This window comes from Perca fluviatilis, chromosome 12 (assembly GCF_010015445.1).
Source record: "Perca fluviatilis chromosome 12, GENO_Pfluv_1.0, whole genome shotgun sequence".
In the NCBI taxonomy this organism is placed as follows: Eukaryota; Metazoa; Chordata; class Actinopteri; order Perciformes; family Percidae; genus Perca; species Perca fluviatilis.
In genome coordinates this window covers 17,186,576-17,208,785 of record NC_053123.1, presented here as the reverse complement: position 1 = coordinate 17,208,785, position 22,210 = coordinate 17,186,576, and the positions used below count along the sequence as shown (strand labels likewise).

Here is a 22,210-nt window from a genome sequence, read left to right as displayed (position 1 = left end):
GTGGTGGACACCGGTGCTCTGTTTGGAAAAATTTGATTATTTTATCTTATTTCTGTGCACCAATCAGAGCTTTTGCACTCTTAACCTTTTAATAAACGTAACAAAGGTTTGTTTTTTAGAAGTTCTTTTCTGAACTTCAACTTCGATTGTACATTTAATGATAACATTTTAGACAAATACTTAGAAATAAATACTTTTGTAGTTTCCAGTGGCTTTAAACTGAGTTGCACAGAGGCATTGACTTGAATACAAAGATGGTTCTCAGACAGTCCAGCTTAAGCTCACATATTTAATAATTATTTATCTAAACGTCCAGACAAACCTTTTTCACTTGCCACACTAAATGTAACACCAGCTGTAAAATGTCAGGCAGTACATAACTATCCTCCATAGAGTGCAGCAGAGCTGTTGACATCAGGGATTTGATTCATGCCACTGCTTGTCAGTCATTTTATTTGAACAGCCTCCGCAGAGCCAACGCCACGGTGAAGAAAGATCACGTCTGATGAAAGAGTTTGTCCCTGTGCTGACTGAACCTGATCCCCAAAGCTCACGGGACTGCAATGAATTATTTAATTTATATATTTTACATTTGAGGGTCTAATTCAGTCAGTTTACATTTGAAAAATAATGTATTTTCTAAACCAGAAGTGAAATAATTCTGAACTCTTCTTTCAGCACTCCCTGAAAGTTCAAAACAATTTGACTAGTCTTATCTCAAGGTCCACTTATTAGATTGCTTTCAGAGCTTTCAGTTGCATCCCATGGCCTTCATCAGTGGAAGGTGTTTGTGAAGTGGAAAGAGAAAAAGTATTTATAAATAAATACTTAATTAATAGATATAGTAAGTAAACATAATTAAAATTATAAATATTATCAATACATAATACATAATTACTTTGTATCCATATAGAAAATTAAGACAGCTTATATAATGTATATCATAGTCAATCATTCATTATCTGTTTACATACTACACATCATTGGGTCAATACAGCATGGATCCAATACTGTATTAACTTTACTTTACAGTATCAAAATGGTTATTTTTGACTCTGTGTTGGACACAACAAGCTCAAGTTTTACCCTAAAACCATCATAAATGTATCGTTAGTTGAACAAAATGATATACATGTGACATTCAAAACTGCAAAGGATACATGTATTAATAACAATCGGTCACAAATAGTGACATATAAGTTTAAAATTAGCTAGTGTAGATCATAACAGTTCACAAGAATCCCTTTTAGTTTGGTTAAATCAATACAAAAAGAAAAACGCTAATACTGGGTCAAAACAGCCCTTTGTCTGCTATATTGACTTTTAGTGTGTATACACCAGTTATAGATGCTTCACAGGAGCTACAGTTATTGACATTATTTAACATTAATAAACACTTAAATATATATGCTTGCTGTATAACTACATTATAGTGTGTCTTAAACAATATTAACTGTTTTTTTGTTTATACATATAAGGGGGGTTGAAAAGAGTGAAACCCTGACGGGAATTACATACAAAAAAAAATTATCAGGAATGAGCATTTAATCTACAATAATGCTTATGATAAAAAATATTAATGAAGATTATTTTTCTATTTGAAATTAGAAATTAAATCATTTTAAATCATACATGGACAGGCAATTGTAATATGAATATTTAAATGTTCTTAAATCTTTTTCATTTTAGAAAATAAACTTAAGCCACGGTATATGATATCCTTTGAGTTATTAATTAAGCATTATGGCCCCCTGCTGTGTCAAGGAATAGTGACTACATTTTGGACAATGAAGCCAAATCAGAGCCGAACCATGCCTTTGTGCACAGCCAGTCTGGTGCATTTACTATATCCATCCACAGCATCATTTCATAATAGGATCATAACATTTGTGGATAAAGACTTTACAGTTCAAAGGGTCACATCTCATCATACTAGGTTTTCCCTTCATAGCTCATCTTGTTATGATGAATGCATGTTAATAGCCGTGCAGTTTGTCCATTCTTGGGATGTGGTAAAACTGGAAACTCTCACTAGTCCAATACTACCAAGTGCATATAGCAACACTTAATATATAAAATACATGTATGCAAATACAATGCGGAATGACATGACAAATTTGGTCCAAGTACTATAGTTGCTAAATATAACATAAAACTGCAGCAGACAAAGTTTTGTCCAGTCAGTAATCTTTTAGCATATAAATAATAGGTACATTCATTATATAACTGGGTTATAGATGAAAACCTGTATTTTGTGTTTTTTAATGGTCATTAAAAAAATATACAACTGATTTGTTGCTATTCACAAATAATACTGATGTAAACAAACCTTTAACAACACTAGTTAACATAATAACTTGTATTTTTATTGTTGTTTAGTGTTGGTCCTTGATTATAATGTATGTGTTAGTTTTTTTAACAGGGACAACATTGTATATTGTAAAGAGAAGTGGTGCAACAGATATAAGGCATTTATCTTAGGCTAAGTTGCAGCATCCATCATTGGTTATAGGCCTTTAAATTCAGGTCGAAGTCAGTTTGGGAGTGAGCAAGTTAAAATCCTGTATTTTGAAATTTGGTGTGGAGGCAACCACTATAGCATGTTAACATATGGATGTTAAATTGAATTCTAAAGTCACTTGGTTGCAACTTTAAGCATATAACATATCAAGATAATGAAGTAAACTGACCTGGATTACCAACAGGCGGAACTTTCTGGCTGATATCGCAGCGAACTCAACAAGGTTGCCAAAACAAACTATATTTGCACTGTTAAATAAAGATTGAGCTATAAGCGCAATAAGAAAATTGAGTAATACAAATTGATTTAAACCTGTTGAACCTTCCAGCAGATAATGTACGACAACATGCAAAAAATGGAAAAATATATTTTTCTTAATACAAAATGACCTCTACAGTAGTCCAAATATTTGTTTGCTCTGATGAACCACTGAGGCAACTTACAAAAGGGGGCGCTGTTGAGGCAGAAAACTGAAAAATCGAATCGAATGGCAGCGGTTGTTCTCTTCATACTGACATTTTCAGTGATCCCTCATAAGACAGACAGAACAACAGACAGTGTCACTGCTGACAGGCAGCAATGCTGCTCTCTAATAATTAAGTTACTGAATTGGATAATTGGATCATTGTGTCATCGTTCAGATCTATTCGACATTGAAGAGTTCATCACATCTCTGTTTTGATTAGTTCTATGGAAGTAGTTGCTTCAAGGTTAGAAAATCAAGGTATTTCGTCCCCAGAAGGTCACTTTTAATCCCCAGTCGCCATGGAAACATGTGGGTGGAGGAAGTCAACATAAAATACTGTTAGTTTACTTAATGTTACATGAAAACTTAATGTACGTGTTTGTGTGTAATAAGTGTGCAATCTACCATACAAATTTCACTCTGTTGGACAAAAAAAAAGAGTTCTTCGCCAATTGGTTTGGTAAAAAAACTTGACTGTTGACAACTGCCCATTAAGGCTCTGATTGACAGACAGGTGAGACATAAAACTTGCTGCACATACTGTGTGTACAAGTGTGTAACATGAATCCAGTGATATTCCAGTTAAAAGTGTTTCTCGGCTAATGGGTCTCATCTCAGTCTACGGTGTCACTTCAAAGTCCTCATATGTAAATGTAAAACGCAAAAACTGTGGCAGAAAAAAAACAAATACACCACATCTATTAGAGTGCATTAACAAATTAGAGCATTTCCACAGTTGAGTCTAATGGTAGAAAAATGAACATCAACTGAAGTAAATGTGTGGTATTCTCCAAAAAACTTAAATTATATCTATTTTGAGGTATGTCTCTGAAAAGAAGCAACATTTTAGTAAAACCTCTAACCTTATAATTTACTGACGTTAATACCGCTTTACTGAAAAGGTAGGGTTTGGAGTGTAATTAAATTATGTTGAAGAATATTAACACCTGTATACACCTTTGAAGCGCTCAGGTCTACATATGATCTCTAGGGATCTCTTACATGCTTAATGTCAGTTGTAGTCTTAGTTGGCGAACACATTTAAGGGTTCGCACAACTACATTTTACTGTTAAACATTGTACTGTAGATTTTTAGACAGCGTATGTACAATTCTAATGATTTCTGTGAAGATTTTCCAATACAGTCCAGACCAACTAATCTTCTGTCACTACTTAAACATCGCTTTGCTTATGTTAAAGGTTAAACAACAGCAGCAGTAGGGCAAAAGATTGGATCAAAAAAATGCAACATCTTTTTTTTTTCATTTTCAGAAGCTGAAGTAATATTAAACATTGTTTTATGTTGGTTGAAATACTCCTTTTTGACCACAACCAACAGCTGGAAACTAAATATTAGCACACAGTTTTCTGCAAGTCCTCATATCACTTACATTTTAGATATTACTAAATAAAGTAATTGGAAATGAATAACTGGGGTTTCCATTTCACACTAATCTAGGAAATACTGAATGTATTTCTTTCCATATAAAACTTGCTTGTCTCATCACCTATAACTAAGTGGTATCAAATGAATTTTTCACGTTTAGAGTTGAGGAAAATGTTATAATCTTTATTCTCACACAGTATTTGGGTCATACCAACAATAGCAGATCTTTTCAAGAGCATGCTTAAAAACACCCCATATGGAGCAAAAAACGGACACTTTCATTCAACAAAAGCTATTAAATATAATTTACAGGGGAGTGAAATCTTCCACCGAAGACAATGATCAAACACAAGTTGAAAACTTGTCTTACTTGGTATGATATAGACAGTGAATTCAAACTCATGAGCTATAACTTCTCCATGGTCCCAAATTAACTTATGAAACTTTATATACAAATATGTGCTACACAGACCAGCAATGTTTGAGACTATTGTCAGGATGTAAGAAATCAACCAACAAAATAAACAAAATACCCTATAAAAAAATGCAGCTCACTGTGTACTTAGCTAATGTAAGACTGACTGTATTGCACTAGTGATTTCTACTTGTTTTAAATGACTACAAGGTGTGTTACAACATATTCCTCGTGTCCTCCCTTTTGACATGGTCAAGTGTCTTGTCATGGCACTTGCTTTTTTTGTTCTGGTGAGTTTTGACATGTTTTGCCAAGTGGTCACTCCTCATGAACCTCTTGCAGCAGTCCGGGCAAACAAAGCGCTTTTCCCCCGTGTGAGTCCTCAGGTGTCTCTGCAGCTCATCCGACCTGGTGAAACTCTTGCCACAGAACAGCCAGTTGCACACAAACGGCCGCTCTCCAGAGTGCCACCTCAGGTGCGCCTTGAGGTGAGAAGTTTTCCCGTAAACTTTCCCGCATCCCGGTATGTGACAAATGTGTTGTTTCTTCTTCCCAGGCTCGTCGCTGGACGTGGAGGACTGGCAGTTGGGACACCTGCACCTTCTGCACCGCCGCGCAGTTGCGAGAGGGGACTTTGTGTGTAGCAGAGCCGCGATTTGCGTCTGATATTGCGCAAAGTCTGTATGTCCCAGAACCAAGCCCCTCTGCAGCTGGAAGCGATGGGGACCAAGGGAGGCTGAGTGACTGACATGGTTCCCCTGCTGGAGGCTCCACCACGGAATATCCTCTCCAGGGTTTGGGGATAACTGTCTCTGCTGCTGATGCACAAGGCCGGAGGGTCCCGTGACAAAACTTGGCATTGCAGGCGGAATGGGAGTCGGGGCTGCGTAACTGACGGCGGGAACGTAGGTGGGAGGGCAGGAAGACTGCAGAGACTGCATGGAGCAAGGTAACATCTTCACAGGGGAGAAGTCATAGGGGTACGAGGGGTCCGCCGGAGGAGTGAGGGGCAGTTCGTGGTGCGAGCTGAAGGAGCTCTGGATGTGCGCAGACAGCTGGGGTTTGGAGGATAGTCCGAAAGTAGAGTTGCTGGCCAGGCTGCTCTGAGGGGTTCCCTCGTTAGTCCACGGGTGAAATAAACGCGAAGGGGAGCCCAGAGTTGGGTCGTAAGGGACCTGGAGGAAATCTGTGTGGTTTGATCCGTGGTGATGCCCGATCCGGTTACAAGTGGCAGCCAGCAGAGCCAGCGGAGAGTGCTTACAGTTCTCTGGAGAAGAGTTTGGAGTGCGATCCTGGATAACCGAGACACACATTTTCTAAATTACAATCATTATTTACCACACTCAAAAAAACAACAACACAAATAACGTGCTACGTTATTAATAAATAGTTTAAATGTAATCTGCACTAAATCTATCCTATCGCCTGAATCGTGATGATGTGACATAAAAGTTGGCGTTATGTTGCAGCAGAAGTCATTAAGACGCAAACGATTAGCGTTAATAATACAATTATATGACACTGGACTCAAAGTAGCACGGCTTTTATCTCGTGTAAACTATAAAAGACTCGTTAATCAACACGGATGAGTAAATTCACAACTTATAAAGTCGTCAAAGTAAACAGAAACTTGCGCACAAACCTGAAGAAAAGCTTGGAGTGTTTCATTCCGCAGTACAGCCACTGCTGCCATGATAAAGGTCCTCCTCCTTCTTCGATGAAAACAAATAAAAATAAAAGCACTAATTTAGTTAAATACGTGCATTCGCAGTAAAATATCGCGTCGAGCAGGTCTCCACTCTCCAGTGCTTCCTCTCTCCGAGATATCCTTGGTCTATCTGAAGAGTGAGGGATCACTTCTTAGAATTTGATAAGGACTTTGGTGGGCCGCCAGCCAGTCAGAAATAAGATTTATTACTTTGAAGTTTGCCGCTGCCCAATCATCAAAGAATAGCGGCTCTTTGAGAGGGGAAAGCAAATCCTTTGAATCCACAAAGCTCCTATGGTGTGTTTGTTGGTCTGGATAAAGGAGCTGATTATTAGGGGGGATGGGAAGGGAGGAGATAAAGGCGGGACAATTAATGAAGTAATCACTATGTGGGAAATGTATATACACAAATAATTGGATTTTCTTGATCAAAGACCCCCATGCCGCCTGGAGACCCCGGTATTGGATGCTGTAGTCATCTGATCCTCTTTTTGTAATTAAGGATTTGTAGCAGAACCCTATGTGACAATGTGACATTGTTATCTCTGGAGATCTCCAGCTCTGCCTGACTGTTTGATGGAGGAAAGAGACCAAATCAAGTGACTCAACACAAAGTTCTCATCTCTCAAGAATCTGCGTCTCTTTTACATTTGTAATTTGAATTAAATTTCCTTTGTTGTTCCTTTTAACTACAACATGGCATTAAACACTTAATTATGCCCTCTCTGAATTATTTAAATGTGTAATGCCCCTTCACCCATTTCAATCATTGTTTTATCAGAACCTTATTCTTAATTTAGTTTTTTTTTTCCTCTTTGTTGAGCATCAACATGTAGCCTAAGCTTAGAGCCTAAGGGTAAATTCCCAGCAGCTAATTCAAATTATAACATGTTACTTAACATGACACAAAGGGAAACCTCTGTTTTAAATCAGGTGACAAAAGCAGCACTTGAAATGGTGATGCCTCAATTTCCTTAAACTTGTAACAAAGAGGTTATAACCTCTTTGCTTGTAACTTCAATGTGTCTGAGGAGGAAGTTCAGCACAGGATCTCACACTGAAGCATTAAACAGAGGTATTTATAATGTAAGGGGTCTACCGCACAAAGGCTAAACTGGCATATATCATATTTTTGTCGTGTTTTTGTTTCAGAACATTTAATGAAGGCAGAAGTATGCAGTTTTCTTAAGATAATACTCAAACTTTTGTGGCAGAGCAGTTGGAATGGAAGTTGTAGTTTTCTATATCAACTCTCTGATCTTTATCTGGCTTCCCTGAAGAAACAATCACTGTCCTCTCAACTAGTTTGGAGCGGCAGATTTTGAATTAGATCTGTTCCTTTGAAGGGATTAATGTTCCCAGTCCTCTCCCACGGCTTTACACACAGTCATGAGGGTAAGGGGGGTCCTGCTGAGCTGCACTGGAACCATGTTAAACTACAAAACTGGCTACAGGAGTGGTGTAGTCACACTGTTGACTGATAAAAAAACTAGTAGAGATTAACCTTGTTTGCATCAAGTTATGGATGATGAAGTTTATTGTGTAGAGCATATAAAAATATACAGAAAACAGCAAGGTCACTACTTTGAATCCCGAGCCACATCGTATTAAATCAGTTTACCAGAGTGTGAGTACTTTTATAAGTTACCAGAGTTATACAGAGGTCATATTATAATATATTATAAAGGGTTGCAACCCTCTAATGTGTGGAAGTCTTTTTTATGATCAAGAAATATTTGTATCACTTTTTAATAAAGAACCCTTTATACAGAGTTTATAACTAATTGCTTTAATAGTTTATACCACTGCTTTATAAATCAGTTATAAGCAACTAGAACAACTTTCAGGTTTCCAAGTTGTGGAACACCCCTTTTGCTGATTTATCCTCCTCAAGCGCAAAAACAAGTGAGAAGAAAATGAGAAACCTATGAATATTTCTAAATGTTATACCAACATTTATAACTAAATTATTACCAGACAGAAATGATAAACAACCACCAAAGGGATTTTTGCACAATCTGGCCACCCAACACACTCATATTAAGGGATTCTGAATGATCTATGAAACATTCGTAAATGATTATTTAACCATTAAAAAGCTATTAGTTAATACTTGTGAATTGTTCGGTATTGGATGAATTCACTCTCTGCATTTTGGTATGAAAGGATTTGTGATACAAAGGAACTCAAAACAGGTAAAAAAGAGTATTATAAAATGGCCAAATGGTTGATAGATCAGTAAGAACATGTTTTGGGTTGTCAGGTTGCAAAAAATTCCTTCGACTGGTGTTCATCCTTTCTATTTGAGTGAAGTTAGTTCTAAATGTTAATAATATAAATACTACCGCAGTTTCTCACTTTCTTTTCAGCAGTCTGCAGTATGTTAATAATTCATTAATAAAAGGTTTTTACACAAATCCATCTTACATTGGCAACCCCCAAGTTGTTATTGATGGCTTATAACTGATTCATAAAGCAGTAGTAAATGATTTAAATGATTAATTAACCATTTATAAAACTGTTATAGAAAGTGGTACCAAAATGTAATTTTACTGTGAATTGTACTGTATTGGTGTACATTTGTACACTTCATACATAAAGGATTTTGACACAACAGAGCTTAAAATAGGCGAAAAGAGGATTATAAAATGAGCGAAAGCTGTGTACTTAGTTAACCAGCTGTTACAAACTAAATTACTGACCAACTCAGATGCCACAGTAAACATCTTTACTCGATTCCTCGACTCCAAAAGTTTTTATTTGTGCAGAAAAAAAGCTGTCTGTTAGTTTCTGCATGCAGGTTTAAATGTCAGATAAATGTCAAATGTTGTAATCTGCTCACTTATGTCAAACCAGACAACTGTTAAAGTAAAGGGGAAATCCACCCTATAACAGAACTAAGATTTTTCCATGATCCTGAACAGCAGCATTGATTTGAGGAACTTAAAGTAGGTAATATTAATTCTGATTTAGGGTGGATTTTCACTTAAATCAGCTTTATATGTGAGCTGTCATGCTATGCAAAAGCAAAATTCAGACATATGTGACAACTGCATGAATTCTGTGAACCATCAGCGTTACCAAATTATTGATATCTTCCTATGAGATACTCGGTTCAGCCCTAAATGCAAGTTCTTACATTTTAATGAATCTCAATGGGACTCCGGCTGAGAGATGGATTTGGCTTAGCAGGACTTTGATATAGTTTGTAAGAAATTCATTACTGTGTGCTGGACACAATGTCCAGTCCCCGAGGTATTTCACTTGCTCCAAACCTTCACCGTCTTGTGGCAATGCCTCAAGTTTTACAGGGTCACCTCAGCAGTAGTTGGCTAAAAGAAAATTTTCCTGCTGCATTTGATGGCAAAATTAACTTAGAGGAACCCCTGCTGCAATAGTTTTCTGCCTGTACATATGTTTGAACATGGAATCAGTCTGTACTATTTATGTATTTTATACAGTACTTAAAAGCCTAAAGCAGAGAGTTGATCAAGGGAAATACTGTGGAGATGTACACAAAGCTGCATTTAGGGACTAATGCAGTTGTAATAGGAAGGGCAGGAACCTGAAGCAGGTCTTTTTCTACATACATGAAAGTCAGACAAAACCATAAGTCAGTTTCTGCACTTTTTGCTCAAAATTCTCAGAAATCTGAATTTCCTGCAGGTGAAGAAGAAAAAATACACCAATAGTCAAAGTGAGTAGTTTAAACATATTTATTTGACTCATATAAAATGTCGGTTTACTAGAAATAAATATACATTTACAACAGATATAAAGTGTGTTGCTAAGTTTGTTTTGGTTCAGGTCCAGTTCAAAGTTGAAGAAGGCAATCTGCAGAAGAGAAAGGGAAAAAACTACATTGTCAATTCTCATTATGCAGCACACTCTAAATAATAAACACTATCGTTGCAGTTTTCAATTCATATACATTTATTTAAATTATATACTACTTATTGCATTAACCCCAAAAGGATCTGAGAAAGTGGAGCTGCATATTATTGTAACATGTTGAGCAACTGACAGTGAGAACTGTGGATTTGACAGAGTCAAGGGGCAATGCCACAACACGAACCCTTTTTAACTTTTCATATTCTCTGGACAGCTGGGGAGAAAACAGGTTCCACATCTGTCTCATACTAGAGATATCAGAGAAGACGGGGGTGGTAAGGAAGGTGGTAAGGGTGCATGTGTGAGAGTGAGAGTGTGTGGAACAGAGAGAGGGGGAGAGGGAGAAATGCTCAAGGCTACTGGGTACTTGAGCAGCTATAATGGTGTCTCGTATGAGAAAACATCTGTGAATTTCCTCAGTGATCTACAACAATGTATAACTCAGAGCAGTCACTCAGCAGACCTTTGAAGTTGCTGTCTGACAGAAAGCTGCCATTGTTCGCAGCCCCCAACACACAGAAACTCCAACTTTGGTCTCACTAATTTTCTCTGCAATGCGATACAACTCTTTTTCTCTTTTTCTCTCTTCCGAGCCTATGAAGCTGGGGATCTCTGCATATTCAAGAGCAAAGAGCAAAGCCTTGGCAATGTGCAGGATTGGCCTGGGGTCACGTAAGGCGGGACAGGTCATTTTACCTTCTCTCAGCCCACCCTGGATGCGATAATCCAGCCCTAAAGAGAGAAACTCTCCCCCTCTATTGATAATGTACAAGGTTACAGCCTGCAGTGCTCTCCCAGGAGTTATACAATAAAAAGATCCCCAATCAGCATATATACTGTGATGCCATGAACAAAACGATCCTTGAATATTTAGATGTTTACAGCTTTTAAGAACAGGTGGTTATTTATACTTACATTTTTAAATATTCTTTCACTTAGTGACTACTTTCCAGGGGGTTGCTGCTCCAGAACACAATAAGAACGGCAAATATTTGCAAAATGCAATTTGTGATACTTTTAACATCAATTTGTTTCAGGTTTGTAACTTTCTTTTAACATTACAACACAATTCCATGTTGTAGTGGGCTAAATAATCTAAATGTGCTCCTTTTAGTAAATATTTAATTATAAATGTTAATGTTTTGGAGAAGCAATAAAAACACAGGAGAGTGAAATAAACTGTATGGAGAAATGTAACCTTTATCTTAACAGTATCATACAATATGTGAAATACAGGAAGGAATTGACATACACATATATAATTGCATATATGTGTCTATAAGAAAGTAACCCATTACATCTGTCCGTGAAAGACTCTGTTCCTGTAAAAGTACTGTGTTGACCATGTCAACCAACGTATTTAGCTTTAAAATATCAATACAAATGGTTAAAAAAGGGGGAAAGAGGATGCAGGAACTACGTAAGCAGGTGATCTTAAGGGGCATGTAATGAAAATACTGTAAAATGACAGCGGGGGGTCTCCATGGACAACTACACAAATAAGAGAAATCTATTTTTTACAGTAATACTGGGCATTACTTTATTGTGACCTCAATCAAAAGGTTGAACACCGGGTGACACGTCCCTGCTCCTCCTGGCAGTGGCAAAAAGACAATCTTTCTGCAATGCATCCCAAACTGAAACAAGGCCGTGGTAATTCTCACACTGTTACCCGTCCAGCGTTTATTCAATGGCAGCTGGTCCCACCATCTGGGAAAGCAGCACCGGGGCAAAACAAAACAGGTTACACCTTTGGCCATGCCAAGTCTGCTAGTGCCCCACTCCGTCTACAAACTGAGAGAGGCTAATCACAATTTCACGCTCTGATTTGTCAAATCCCATTCCAGCACCGGAGGCACCAAGAAAACTTTTAAGTCAATAAATTCCATGGTGTACAGGATAACAGCTTTTCCATACTGTTTTCATTGTTCTATGTCAACCTTTATAATAGATTTTACACAAGGAAAAAACTGACTTTCTTTTTTTGCAGATGAAAAGGAAGCTGTAATTCTGACCAAAACATTTGGTCTCCACCAAGATTAGCAGCCAGGAACAAAATCTCCTCATGCATGCATTTTATATTCATGCAAATGTTAACAACAAAACAGTGCATAGAGTGCCCTCAACAAACAGCAGGTGTGAGGAAGCTGAAACAAAAGCCACTGTAACCCTAATGGCATCCCTTGTCATTAAGAGACCTTTGATGTATGTACTCAACAGACTCTTTTATCTCCTTCTTCCTCTTACTCTCCTTGTCTCTACCCGGCTTAACCAGTTTTCTTTATTAATGCTGTCTTTAGTGAATGTTCTTTTGCTCAGAGCCCTCAACACACATCTGATATCTGGTTGAAACTCATGTACGTCGCTTACTTTGGCACCAATCATTTTCCAGCAAAGAGCATCACAACGCTAAGTTTGTAGCTTGGTATCTGTTTGTCCCGTGGCCTCAAAGTTGGTAGGAACAAAAACTATTAAAAAAAACAAGACTTGCAATTAATTCTTTACTTATAAAACTGTGGTATGCAATCATAATGCATTGTGATATATTCTACTGTGGTGGAAATCGGTATATCAAAAGCACGTAAACTGCATTAAAACCGTATTTGAAAAGGCTGCACATGAAATACTGGTATTCAAACTCTCCCTTTGAACTCAAAGGATATAGAAACAGGACAATGTTGGCCTAATCGTGTTCTCTCTTTGAAGTGAGACATCACTATTAGGTGAAAAGGTAAGTATGCTTCTTTAGAAAATAAAAGCTTTTCATCATTTATTAAGGCAGCAGCTCGAGCGATTTTCATAAAGGTGGTTTAAAACTTTGGATAACTGTGTTTGGGGCTACCTTGGATGTAGCTTTAATGAAAGTGTGGTGCATGAAGCAAATAGCTAAAATGGCAAGAATAACACCAGCAGTAACGTTAGCCACATTAAAGGAGTCCTCTCTCCCACACCAGATGTTGTCAGATTTAATGAGGGAAAACAAGAGGGAGAAGGATTTACGCAGACCTATTAAAGAAAACACAGGTGTCAGGCCTCCAACACTGACTTGACACTGCGTCTGTCGCTCAGCGTCCTGCCTACAGACCTGTAAGACAACCAGGAGTCCAAGCAAACAGAGGCTTTAGTTCATTAGGTCAGAATGAGAGTGACAACAGTATTTCATAATATTTGCCTTTTGCAACACATAATCAGCTTACCAAGGTAATTACGTACACACCTCCGCTCATATGCTAAAGCAGGCAATCAGCCAGGGAGTTAATTTGGCAGAGAAAAACAGGGGAAGAAACACCCACTCTGGAACCATTTGTCACCACAGTCCAACCTTGTTATTCAAACTAGTGAGCCTATTTGAAATTCCTCTCTGTGGTAAAACAGGGCCAAAATAATCAAGGGAGCATGATCACACTTAATTGATTCAGTGTACTTTTAAGATGCACTACAGGGTGCTGGGGTGACCTATTTCAGACTACTCTTCAGAGGAACCAACTATCCCAGCAAGGGAGTAATGCACAACGAGGATTTTAATTATTGCAGGATCTGTGGCTACGACCGGAGGTGAAATGCTTCTGAACTAACTGTGACACCACATTATAACATTGATAGTGGTCTAGGGTATTACTCTTTGGATTTTCTTTTGAGTTATATATGACAATATTAAATATAAGACTAGGACTTTATTATCCATGCAGCTTAATTATGTGAGCATGAAAACAGATGATTTCTACTTTGTCTTTTTTTGAGAAAAAGTTGTCCACAGACAACTGGAACCAAATCTCAAACAACCACAAGAGGGACATAACGACAATTTTTAGATAAATATTGGTTTCAAATTTCAAAAAAGAAGGACTGCTTTTGTGTTACATCTCTTTGAATTCTTGTCAATGCAGTGGTGAAATATAACAAAGTACTAGGGCTGCACAATTAATCGAATTTTAATCACGATCACGATTTTGGCTTCCCACGATTAAATTTGCGTGATCGAGCGATATTTAAAATGCGTCTTTCTCTTCATAGAACAACTTTTGCAAAGCCAATCTAGCGCTCCATAAACCACTGTCTGATCACATGTCTCCATGAGCCAATCAGAGCTGTTCCCTGCACCGCGCAGCTTAGTTTCTAGATGTAGACAGTCACAGAGGACAGAGTAACGTGAGGAAAATTCCACAACAGGTAGCAGTCGGTCATCATAAGTCGGTCACAATGTTTACCAGTTTACCAGTAAACGCAACGTTTTGTCCCGTCTGTGTTGTTTTTCAGACAACAGCAGTGACCAGTGCTAGTTTGTGTCTTTTAGCTCATAGCTTTAGCAGCAGACTGTTGGACGTCCCGCTGTTGGAATCCTACAGTGAAATACAGACACACTACACTGTTTAGCAGTCAGCATTTTAGCCGTGTTTAATCCAGTTACTACTGTGGCTAACGGTAGGCTAACCTTACCTGCTGTGTAACGTGTTACTAGTGTTTACTAGTGTGACATTCAGCGATGTTTATGTTGCCTCTAACGTGGGTTTCGGAGCATCAGAGCGCAACGCAGACATGTCAGTGTAATGAGCCACAGAAATCCGCGTAGCTATTTCGTCTGGTAGATACCGGGCACCACATGCGCCATTAACGTGAACAGAAAATTGCGTTGCCTGTATCTTTCACGGCAAACATGCATGTCTGGAAAGCGGTCGCACAACAGCTGAAATGGCATACTCCTTCACAGTATCCTTCAATAAAGGAGGAATGTAGCACAATATGGATGTATTAGTAGGAATGTAGCACAATATGGATGTAAAAGCAGTTACAATTATATAATTATGTGACAATAAAATTTGATTTGGCTAAAATCAACAAATAATCGTGATAATTAATCGTGATCTCAATATTGATCAAAATAATCGTGATTATCATTTTGGCCATAATCGTGCAGCCCTACAAAGTACATTTACACTTTACTTAGTATACTCAAATACTGTACTTAAGTAAGCTACAATTGTTTGGGTCTGTGGTCTTTGGGGTGGCAGTAGCTCAGTCCATAGGGAGTTGGGTTAGGAACCAGAGGGTGGTTCAAGTCCCTGTACGGACCAAAGTACGGAGTGTGGATTGGTATGTGGAGAGATGCTAATTCACCTCCTGGGCACTGTACCCCCCCAACCGCTCAGGGCACTGGTCCAGCACTGGTAGCCTACTCACTCTGACATCTCTCCATTTGCCCCTGTGTGTGTGTGTTTCAGGCCTGTGTGTAGTGATTTCTAACAGAGTGTAAATTGTAATTCCCCACTAGGAATCAATAAAAAGTTTAAATTAAATTAATACTTCTGCTTCACTACAATTCAGAGAGAACTATTGTACTTTTTACTAACAAGACTAGTTCCTTTGCATATGAAGTTGCTATATACAAAACCTATGATGAACTTACAAAATACAATTCATTGTTATAGAATAAACTACCCAACAGTATATAGTAGTAGTAAAATTAGCTCCACCTCAACTGCTACATAAAATGCTGCTTACCCATTATCATCACTCATCAGTAATAATAATAATCTCATATTGAGTAGATAATAATGTAACAATGTCAGGAACCATTTTCTGCATAGAAATCTGTAACTATTTCTAATAGTACTCTTGTACATGTTATACTGTACTGGTGTATTTTACATTGTTAAATTGCTATTTTTAAAGTGAGGTATCTGAATACTTCTTCAATCACTGTGTAGAGGTTACATTACTTCCAGGATATGTGTAACAATTAAAACACTTTGGATTAACCATACTACCACGACACACATCGTGGCTGTTCAACACAACAAACAGCATAATTATGGTCGGAAAATGACAAGTGCTGGCAAATGATAAAACCGGTGGACTTGAAACCATGTATCATCATGTTAAGAAAAGCCTTATATTTCACATGCTTCAAAAAGAGAAATAACACATTTAACCAGTGATGTTGAAGTCATGAATCAGTCCTTAGTGTCTCAACCCGAGTCTGACCCTCATAATACTGAGCGGTGGCATTTGATGAACACTTTGGGTCTCTTTAAACCCACGAGGATTTGTGTGAACCTCAACCTAAGTGAAGCCCCTATCTCTGCCTCGCTATCTAGGCAGAGCTCTAATGTTTTCCCCGCTGAATGTAAGGAGGATGAGATCCTCAGTCATACCACCCTACTCTTCCTATTAAGATCAAAATCTCCTCTCAGGCCCTCGGGTGTCAACAAAGGGAGATGCAGTAAATGATATGCAAATTGAAAAAAAAAAAAAAAAACTCTACAAATCAACTCGCCAGCCCTGTATTTCCGACACTTCATATCTTAAAAGAAAATTCCTGTATTTAGGGTGAAATTAAAAGTGAGGTCTAGCTCTGCCTCTGTGAGGCTATATGTGGTGATTCCAGCACTCAGAAAGCACAAAGCCCCTCTAACTACAGCGGCTCGCTGTGGGAGAACTCGTAGGGAGAGTTTGGGGTTTCAGAAGGATTTGTCTCTGGATCCGTCTTAGACAATAGACATAATGCTCAAAAATAGGTAGATGTTACCAAATCAAGTTAACACCACTGAGTTTAACAAGAAACATGCTGCCTGTAAGATGAGGGGATCCTCAGAGTAAATGTGGAGCAATGTTGAAACAATAACATTTGTCAATTGAGAAAATAACCGATGATCCTTTTAATTTTAAGAAACAAACTGATATTGTTGTCTTCTATTGAGATAAAACGCCAAACATATGCTGGGTAAAGCTTTAAAATCAAAGGATTTGTTTGCTTTTTTTTCCGTTTGCATCATTATAAATGTAATAGTATGACTGATGGTCAAACACACGGTCAAAAGAAACAATTTGAAGAAATTTGTTTTGTCTCAGGCATTTGTCATTGTTTTCAACATTTCATAGACTGAAGAACCTATCAATAAATAATTAGTACATACATAGCTAATAAGAGTAATCATTTCTTGCAGGCCTGGCATATAGCTTAAACATCTGACATTAAAACTTTAACAACATCTGACAATTAAAACAAATGGTGCTCAGCATGTAAGTGTTTCATTGTGACTTTGCAAAATGTTTTCATTAATGAAACCTCCCCTCACATTACATGTATTGTCATTAATTCATTTATTGATGCAACATCTGTACCATTTCACAGCAGTTTGTAAGCTGACTGATAATTTCTTATTTGGTGCAGGTTTTAAGACCCCGAAAAAGCCTCTGGAAAAATGACAAACACCATAATAACATTACACATTTTTGCCACATTGAGAATGACACAATAGCAGCAAATCAAGCACAGGACTAGAAAAAAAGTTTGATAAGAGGCATTTGCAGACATCTATAATCAAGCATTATGGCTATAAAACCTGAGATGAAATGGAGAAACTACACAAAATATAGCACAATGCTTATGAAAACTGTTGTAATAATTTCACTGATGAGTAAGTCGTTCCTGTAAACGCTTTCCGACCACTTTGGATTAACAGCTGAGGGCATCGCCTGTATAGGTCGCTTATTCTGCACTGCTGCTACTTGCTCCACATACAGTACCACAGCACATCCATCACTGAGGATGTTCTTTGGAGTGTCTGTCTGCATGTCTTGTGCGTCTGTCTTACCAGTTGACATGGTTGTAAGGCTCAGCCCTGACTGACGAGAGGCCCACTAGAAAGAGTGGGAGGGGGGGGTGGTCGCGTACTCTTCCTCAGGGATTGACTCCACAGTTGACAGTAATTTGTAGTACTCGTCTTCTCCATCCAGCACTTTGATTTGACTGTGATAGGAAAGAAAGTGGTGAGAAGTAACTGTGATACAGAACAGTCTTGATGTAAAAAACTAGACATTTAGAATAAAAACAATATTTGCAGATGCAGCGATGAGGCACGTGTTTTCTTAAGTATACTGAGCTAAACCACGATGTAATTTATATTTTAATATCCAAGTCAGACCTTTAACAATTAAAATTAGCATGCTGACAAAGCCTTAATATGTAACCCCCCTCTCTAATGACGCAGAGCAACTGCTCATAAAAAGCCTGTTATTTTTGGCTCTCCATTTACATTATAAGAAAACAACTCCATTTCTGGATTCTCCTATTCCACAAAGGGCCTGCTCTGTTTAGAGTTGCTGTAAGTAGGAAAGCAGTTATTTACCCAAGTTTTCTCGGCTTCCTCTTGCTCCCCTGGTAATCCAGAGTTCTCTGAGGAAAGGGCCAAGAGCACACAGTCAAAAGATGAGCAGAGAGTCATTAATTTTTAATTCAAAGTGATTTTGTGTTGAATGCGAGCAGATGCTGATAATATCAGAAGTCACAGCATAATTTTTTCTGATCAAAGGGCTCAAGTGAGTCTGATGAAGCATGCATCTTGCTCAGCTTTGATAAACCACATCAATTATTCACCGTGAAGGCAGACATCCTGACATGAAAGCAACAGATAAAGAGCATAAGCACATGTTCAAGACAAGAGGCAGAGAAGCGTGGGGGTGGGGCTCCAGGGTCTGGCACAGGTAGGTTTAATTGTATTATCATGTGGAACCAAAGTCAGACAAAGGCCTTTATCGGCACTTTGAACTCACATTTAGCTGGTTGTAGTACAGGCTGTCTTCAGGGCTGTTGAGCAGCTTGGGCTGCTGGCCCCGCCGGCGAGGAGTTCTCTGCTGCAGCTTCATCACTGGACCTGCAACAGAGGAAAAATGAGGGCAGGGATCCAACCAAGCAAAACAACAACAAGCACCGACATGATACTGATGGTGATGACAGGAGCAGTAAACAGATTCTGCCCTCCACTTTTTAAATCTGCACCCAAGTGTGACAAAGTGGCAGAAACATATTTTAAAGTTACGTCGGTTTAGGTTTAAGATTATGTAATTTCATCGATGAGCTGACTCAATAACAGTTTAACATTACATAAACCACATCTAATTATATCTCTCCTCACAGGTGAACAACAAGCGAGAGTTCAATATGCTAAATAGCTACAATGGAGGAGGCAGAGGTGAGACTGGAATGTGTTTACACTGAGGCTCAGATCAGATCTTACCACTCCTTTTCAATAGAAACAAGTGAAAACAAATGCAGTGCCTGTTACAAAAGAAACAGCTGTGACATCTCAAACGTTGTTACAAACATTTGCTAGCAAAAATTAACACTGACTGCAAAGTGTTGACACTGAAAAAGAGTGGCAACTTTAAAAAGTCGTAATCGTATTTGTAATATTATAATAATATTTTGTGGATGTGTAGTCATAGTCTGAGAGTATTTTAAACACTTAATAATCTGTGAGACAATTCAATACATTTAGTTTAAGTAGAGGATTTATTTTCAATGCATCAAACATTTGTCTCAGTGAGGAGTTAAACGTTTATTTTTATCTTGTAATTAAAGAAGTAGTTAGTATGTGCTGTGGCGGGAGGATTTAATGAGGAAGTTTGCAGGGAGTTGTTTAGAGTGGCTGTTTAGTCTTTTACAAGGTGTAGTTTTTCTGCTGAAGACAGTTTTCTGGAATAAATGCAACAAAAGTAGAGCCAACAGTAAGCAATATGGGATATTGTTGGTTTGGTAATTATTTGCCAATTAACAAGATCAGGGTCAAGTTGCACATTTTAATGTATTGGAACGGAAATCACTGCACAGCAGTAAAATGCAGCCAGGTGCTGGTCAAACACAGACATGTAAAATAATCCAAAACAAAGGTGCTGGTATGTGGGTTTTGTTGTCTTTGTATAGAACACGGCTAGCTGTTTCCTTCTGTTTCTGGTCTTTGTGCTAAGCTAAGCTAACCTGCTGCCAGCTTTAGTTCATACTTAGTGTACAGGATGAGAGTCGTATCAATTTTGTCATCACCTTTTAGCAAGAAAGTGAATAAGTGTATTTCCCCAAAATGTCGAACTTTTCCTTTAAAGGTACAATATCTAACATTTCTGCATTAAAATGTCTAAAAATGACTATACCCATGTTATATATTTTGTTGAATTGTGTACTTACACTATCCCAAATGTTTTTAACATCTTTCAAACCCAGAGAAATCGGTTATTTTATTTTTGACACGGGATGTTTTGTTTAGTCGCCTGTCAGTGGCGTCATATGACCTTTGACCCCTCTGGTTCCTCTAACTTCTGTCAAAACACTGGCATCGAGATGATACGTTCGAGAGTAATTGTAAATCATACAATGTCACAGAAAGAGTTACACTCAGTTACCATAATACTGCTTTTTTCTGCCACATGGCATCATTTTTTTATTGATTACATGCCACTTACAACAGAGTAATACAGCAGAGACCTTATTTATTGATATTGATTGATTTCAATATCAATCGATCAAGCTTACTGTTAGACTACTACAATGTGCTGGTTGAGAGGCAGCTAATGCTAATGCTTGGTGGGTAACATTATAAGGTTATGACATCATTCAACACGCTCATAAAGTTATGTTTAGTATGATTGTTTTGACCACGGTTAACAGGACTGGGCTAACCCACAAATAAGTTCATCAGTAACGTTAGCTGTATAGATAGACGACTAACCTAAATGTGTGTCTGTGAAATATATTAATATAGATATTTTATTAGAATGACATGAATAAACGTAACTTGAATAAACTTGAACGCGTAAACTCTTCCGTAAACACATGCATTCTAATCGGCAATAGTGTTTAACAATTAAAACTACAACTCCCATAATTCCACGCAACTTCACAACGTCATCAAAAGTCCGTGTTTACCATCCATTGTTTTGATTGAGAGAAGCCTAGCGGCAGAAAGTTACATATTGTATGTTTAAAGGCTGAGTTCACCTAAATCAAAATGTTTTTTCCATATGGGCCTTGTGGTGCCTCTTATAGGTTTAGTTTAATTGTTGAGGTCATAAGATATCTGCATCTGAGATGTTTGCTGCCACCCCAACTCAATTAAAGTTTTTAGAATTTGATTTGTGGCGATTTGGATAAATTGACCCTTTAAAGTGAAGTGACGACCATTTCAAAAGTACATTTCCACCATTCACATTTGAACAAAGGACCTGAAAAAAATCATACGCTGACTCAGCAGAGCTACAGGACTCTAGATGTAGAAGTTCACCCTCCTACTTCTGAACCCAAAGACACAAATGTGAGCCGTGACTAATCTGTTACACAGAGTAAGAAGGAAGTTATCACTGCCCACCCATTGAATGACTTCTTCTCTACTCTTTGCTGCTTCTCTTCCAGCAGATGCCCGAATCTTTGGCAGAATGCGTTGTTTTCCCTGATTGTTCAAAACAGTGTACTAAAGAATTAATTATTCATTCCCCACAGAAAAGTTAATGACTTACTAAAGATAACGAGCTACGTGATAACCTGATTATTCAAACATAAGTCAATTAGAAAGGCTTATTATATTCTTCTACTACAACACATCCAGGGTTTCAAAATTCATAGGTTACAAAAGTGTGTTTTAAAGCCGAGACACCTTTACAAGGAAGCATCTATATTTAATGTCAGATAACGTTTCATCTTCTTTGCCTACGTTTTCGGGTGAGACAGGACATTTCTTCATCATCTCTTGCTACCTCGGCTTCTCTACCTTGACTAAAGCTGCATTTGCTTTTTCCATCTTAACACTACTTTGTACTCACTTTGAACAGACCTCATCACATCTCAATCCTATACATCAAAGGGCAAGCTCCCACCTCTACCCCCCCATATTTCCTCGGCTTTCTTGATGTTATTCAAACCAGCGCAGGTTTACTAAAGTCACACTTTGTAAATGCCCAGAAAGTTCCAGTCTGTTCTGAGATATTAGCTAACTTTTACCGTGAATCTTATCTATCCATGCCTCAGAGGTGCTAACCATCCACTGTGTGAATCC

At 38.0% G+C, this 22,210-nt stretch overlaps 2 protein-coding genes across 9 annotated transcripts in view; both read right to left on the bottom strand.

Annotated features, from left to right (window-relative positions):
• Nucleotides 1-4,529: 4,529 nt before the first annotated feature.
• sp5a (Sp5 transcription factor a) lies at nt 4,530-7,358 on the bottom strand. The gene is made up of 2 exons (XM_039817126.1): nt 6,432-7,358; nt 4,530-6,081 (listed from the first exon to the last, which is right to left on the bottom strand). The coding sequence occupies exons 1-2, from the start codon at nt 6,480-6,482 to the stop codon at nt 5,005-5,007; spliced, it is 1,128 nt and encodes a 375-aa protein (XP_039673060.1). The 5' UTR covers nt 6,483-7,358; the 3' UTR covers nt 4,530-5,004.
• A 2,837-nt stretch (nt 7,359-10,195) lies between these two features.
• The window catches only part of myo3b (myosin IIIB), a 70,710-nt gene continuing 58,695 nt past the window's right edge, over nt 10,196-22,210 (bottom strand). For all 8 annotated transcript variants that reach the window (XM_039818231.1, XM_039818233.1, XM_039818232.1 and 5 more), the window contains 4 exons: nt 18,942-19,042; nt 18,518-18,564; nt 17,984-18,138; nt 10,196-10,331 (listed from right to left, as the gene is read on the bottom strand). In XM_039818231.1, the coding sequence (XP_039674165.1) occupies nt 18,030-18,138; nt 18,518-18,564; nt 18,942-19,042 (257 nt within the window). In that variant the 3' untranslated portion in view covers nt 10,196-10,331; nt 17,984-18,029. The remainder of the gene's footprint in view (nt 10,332-17,983; nt 18,139-18,517; nt 18,565-18,941; nt 19,043-22,210) is intronic.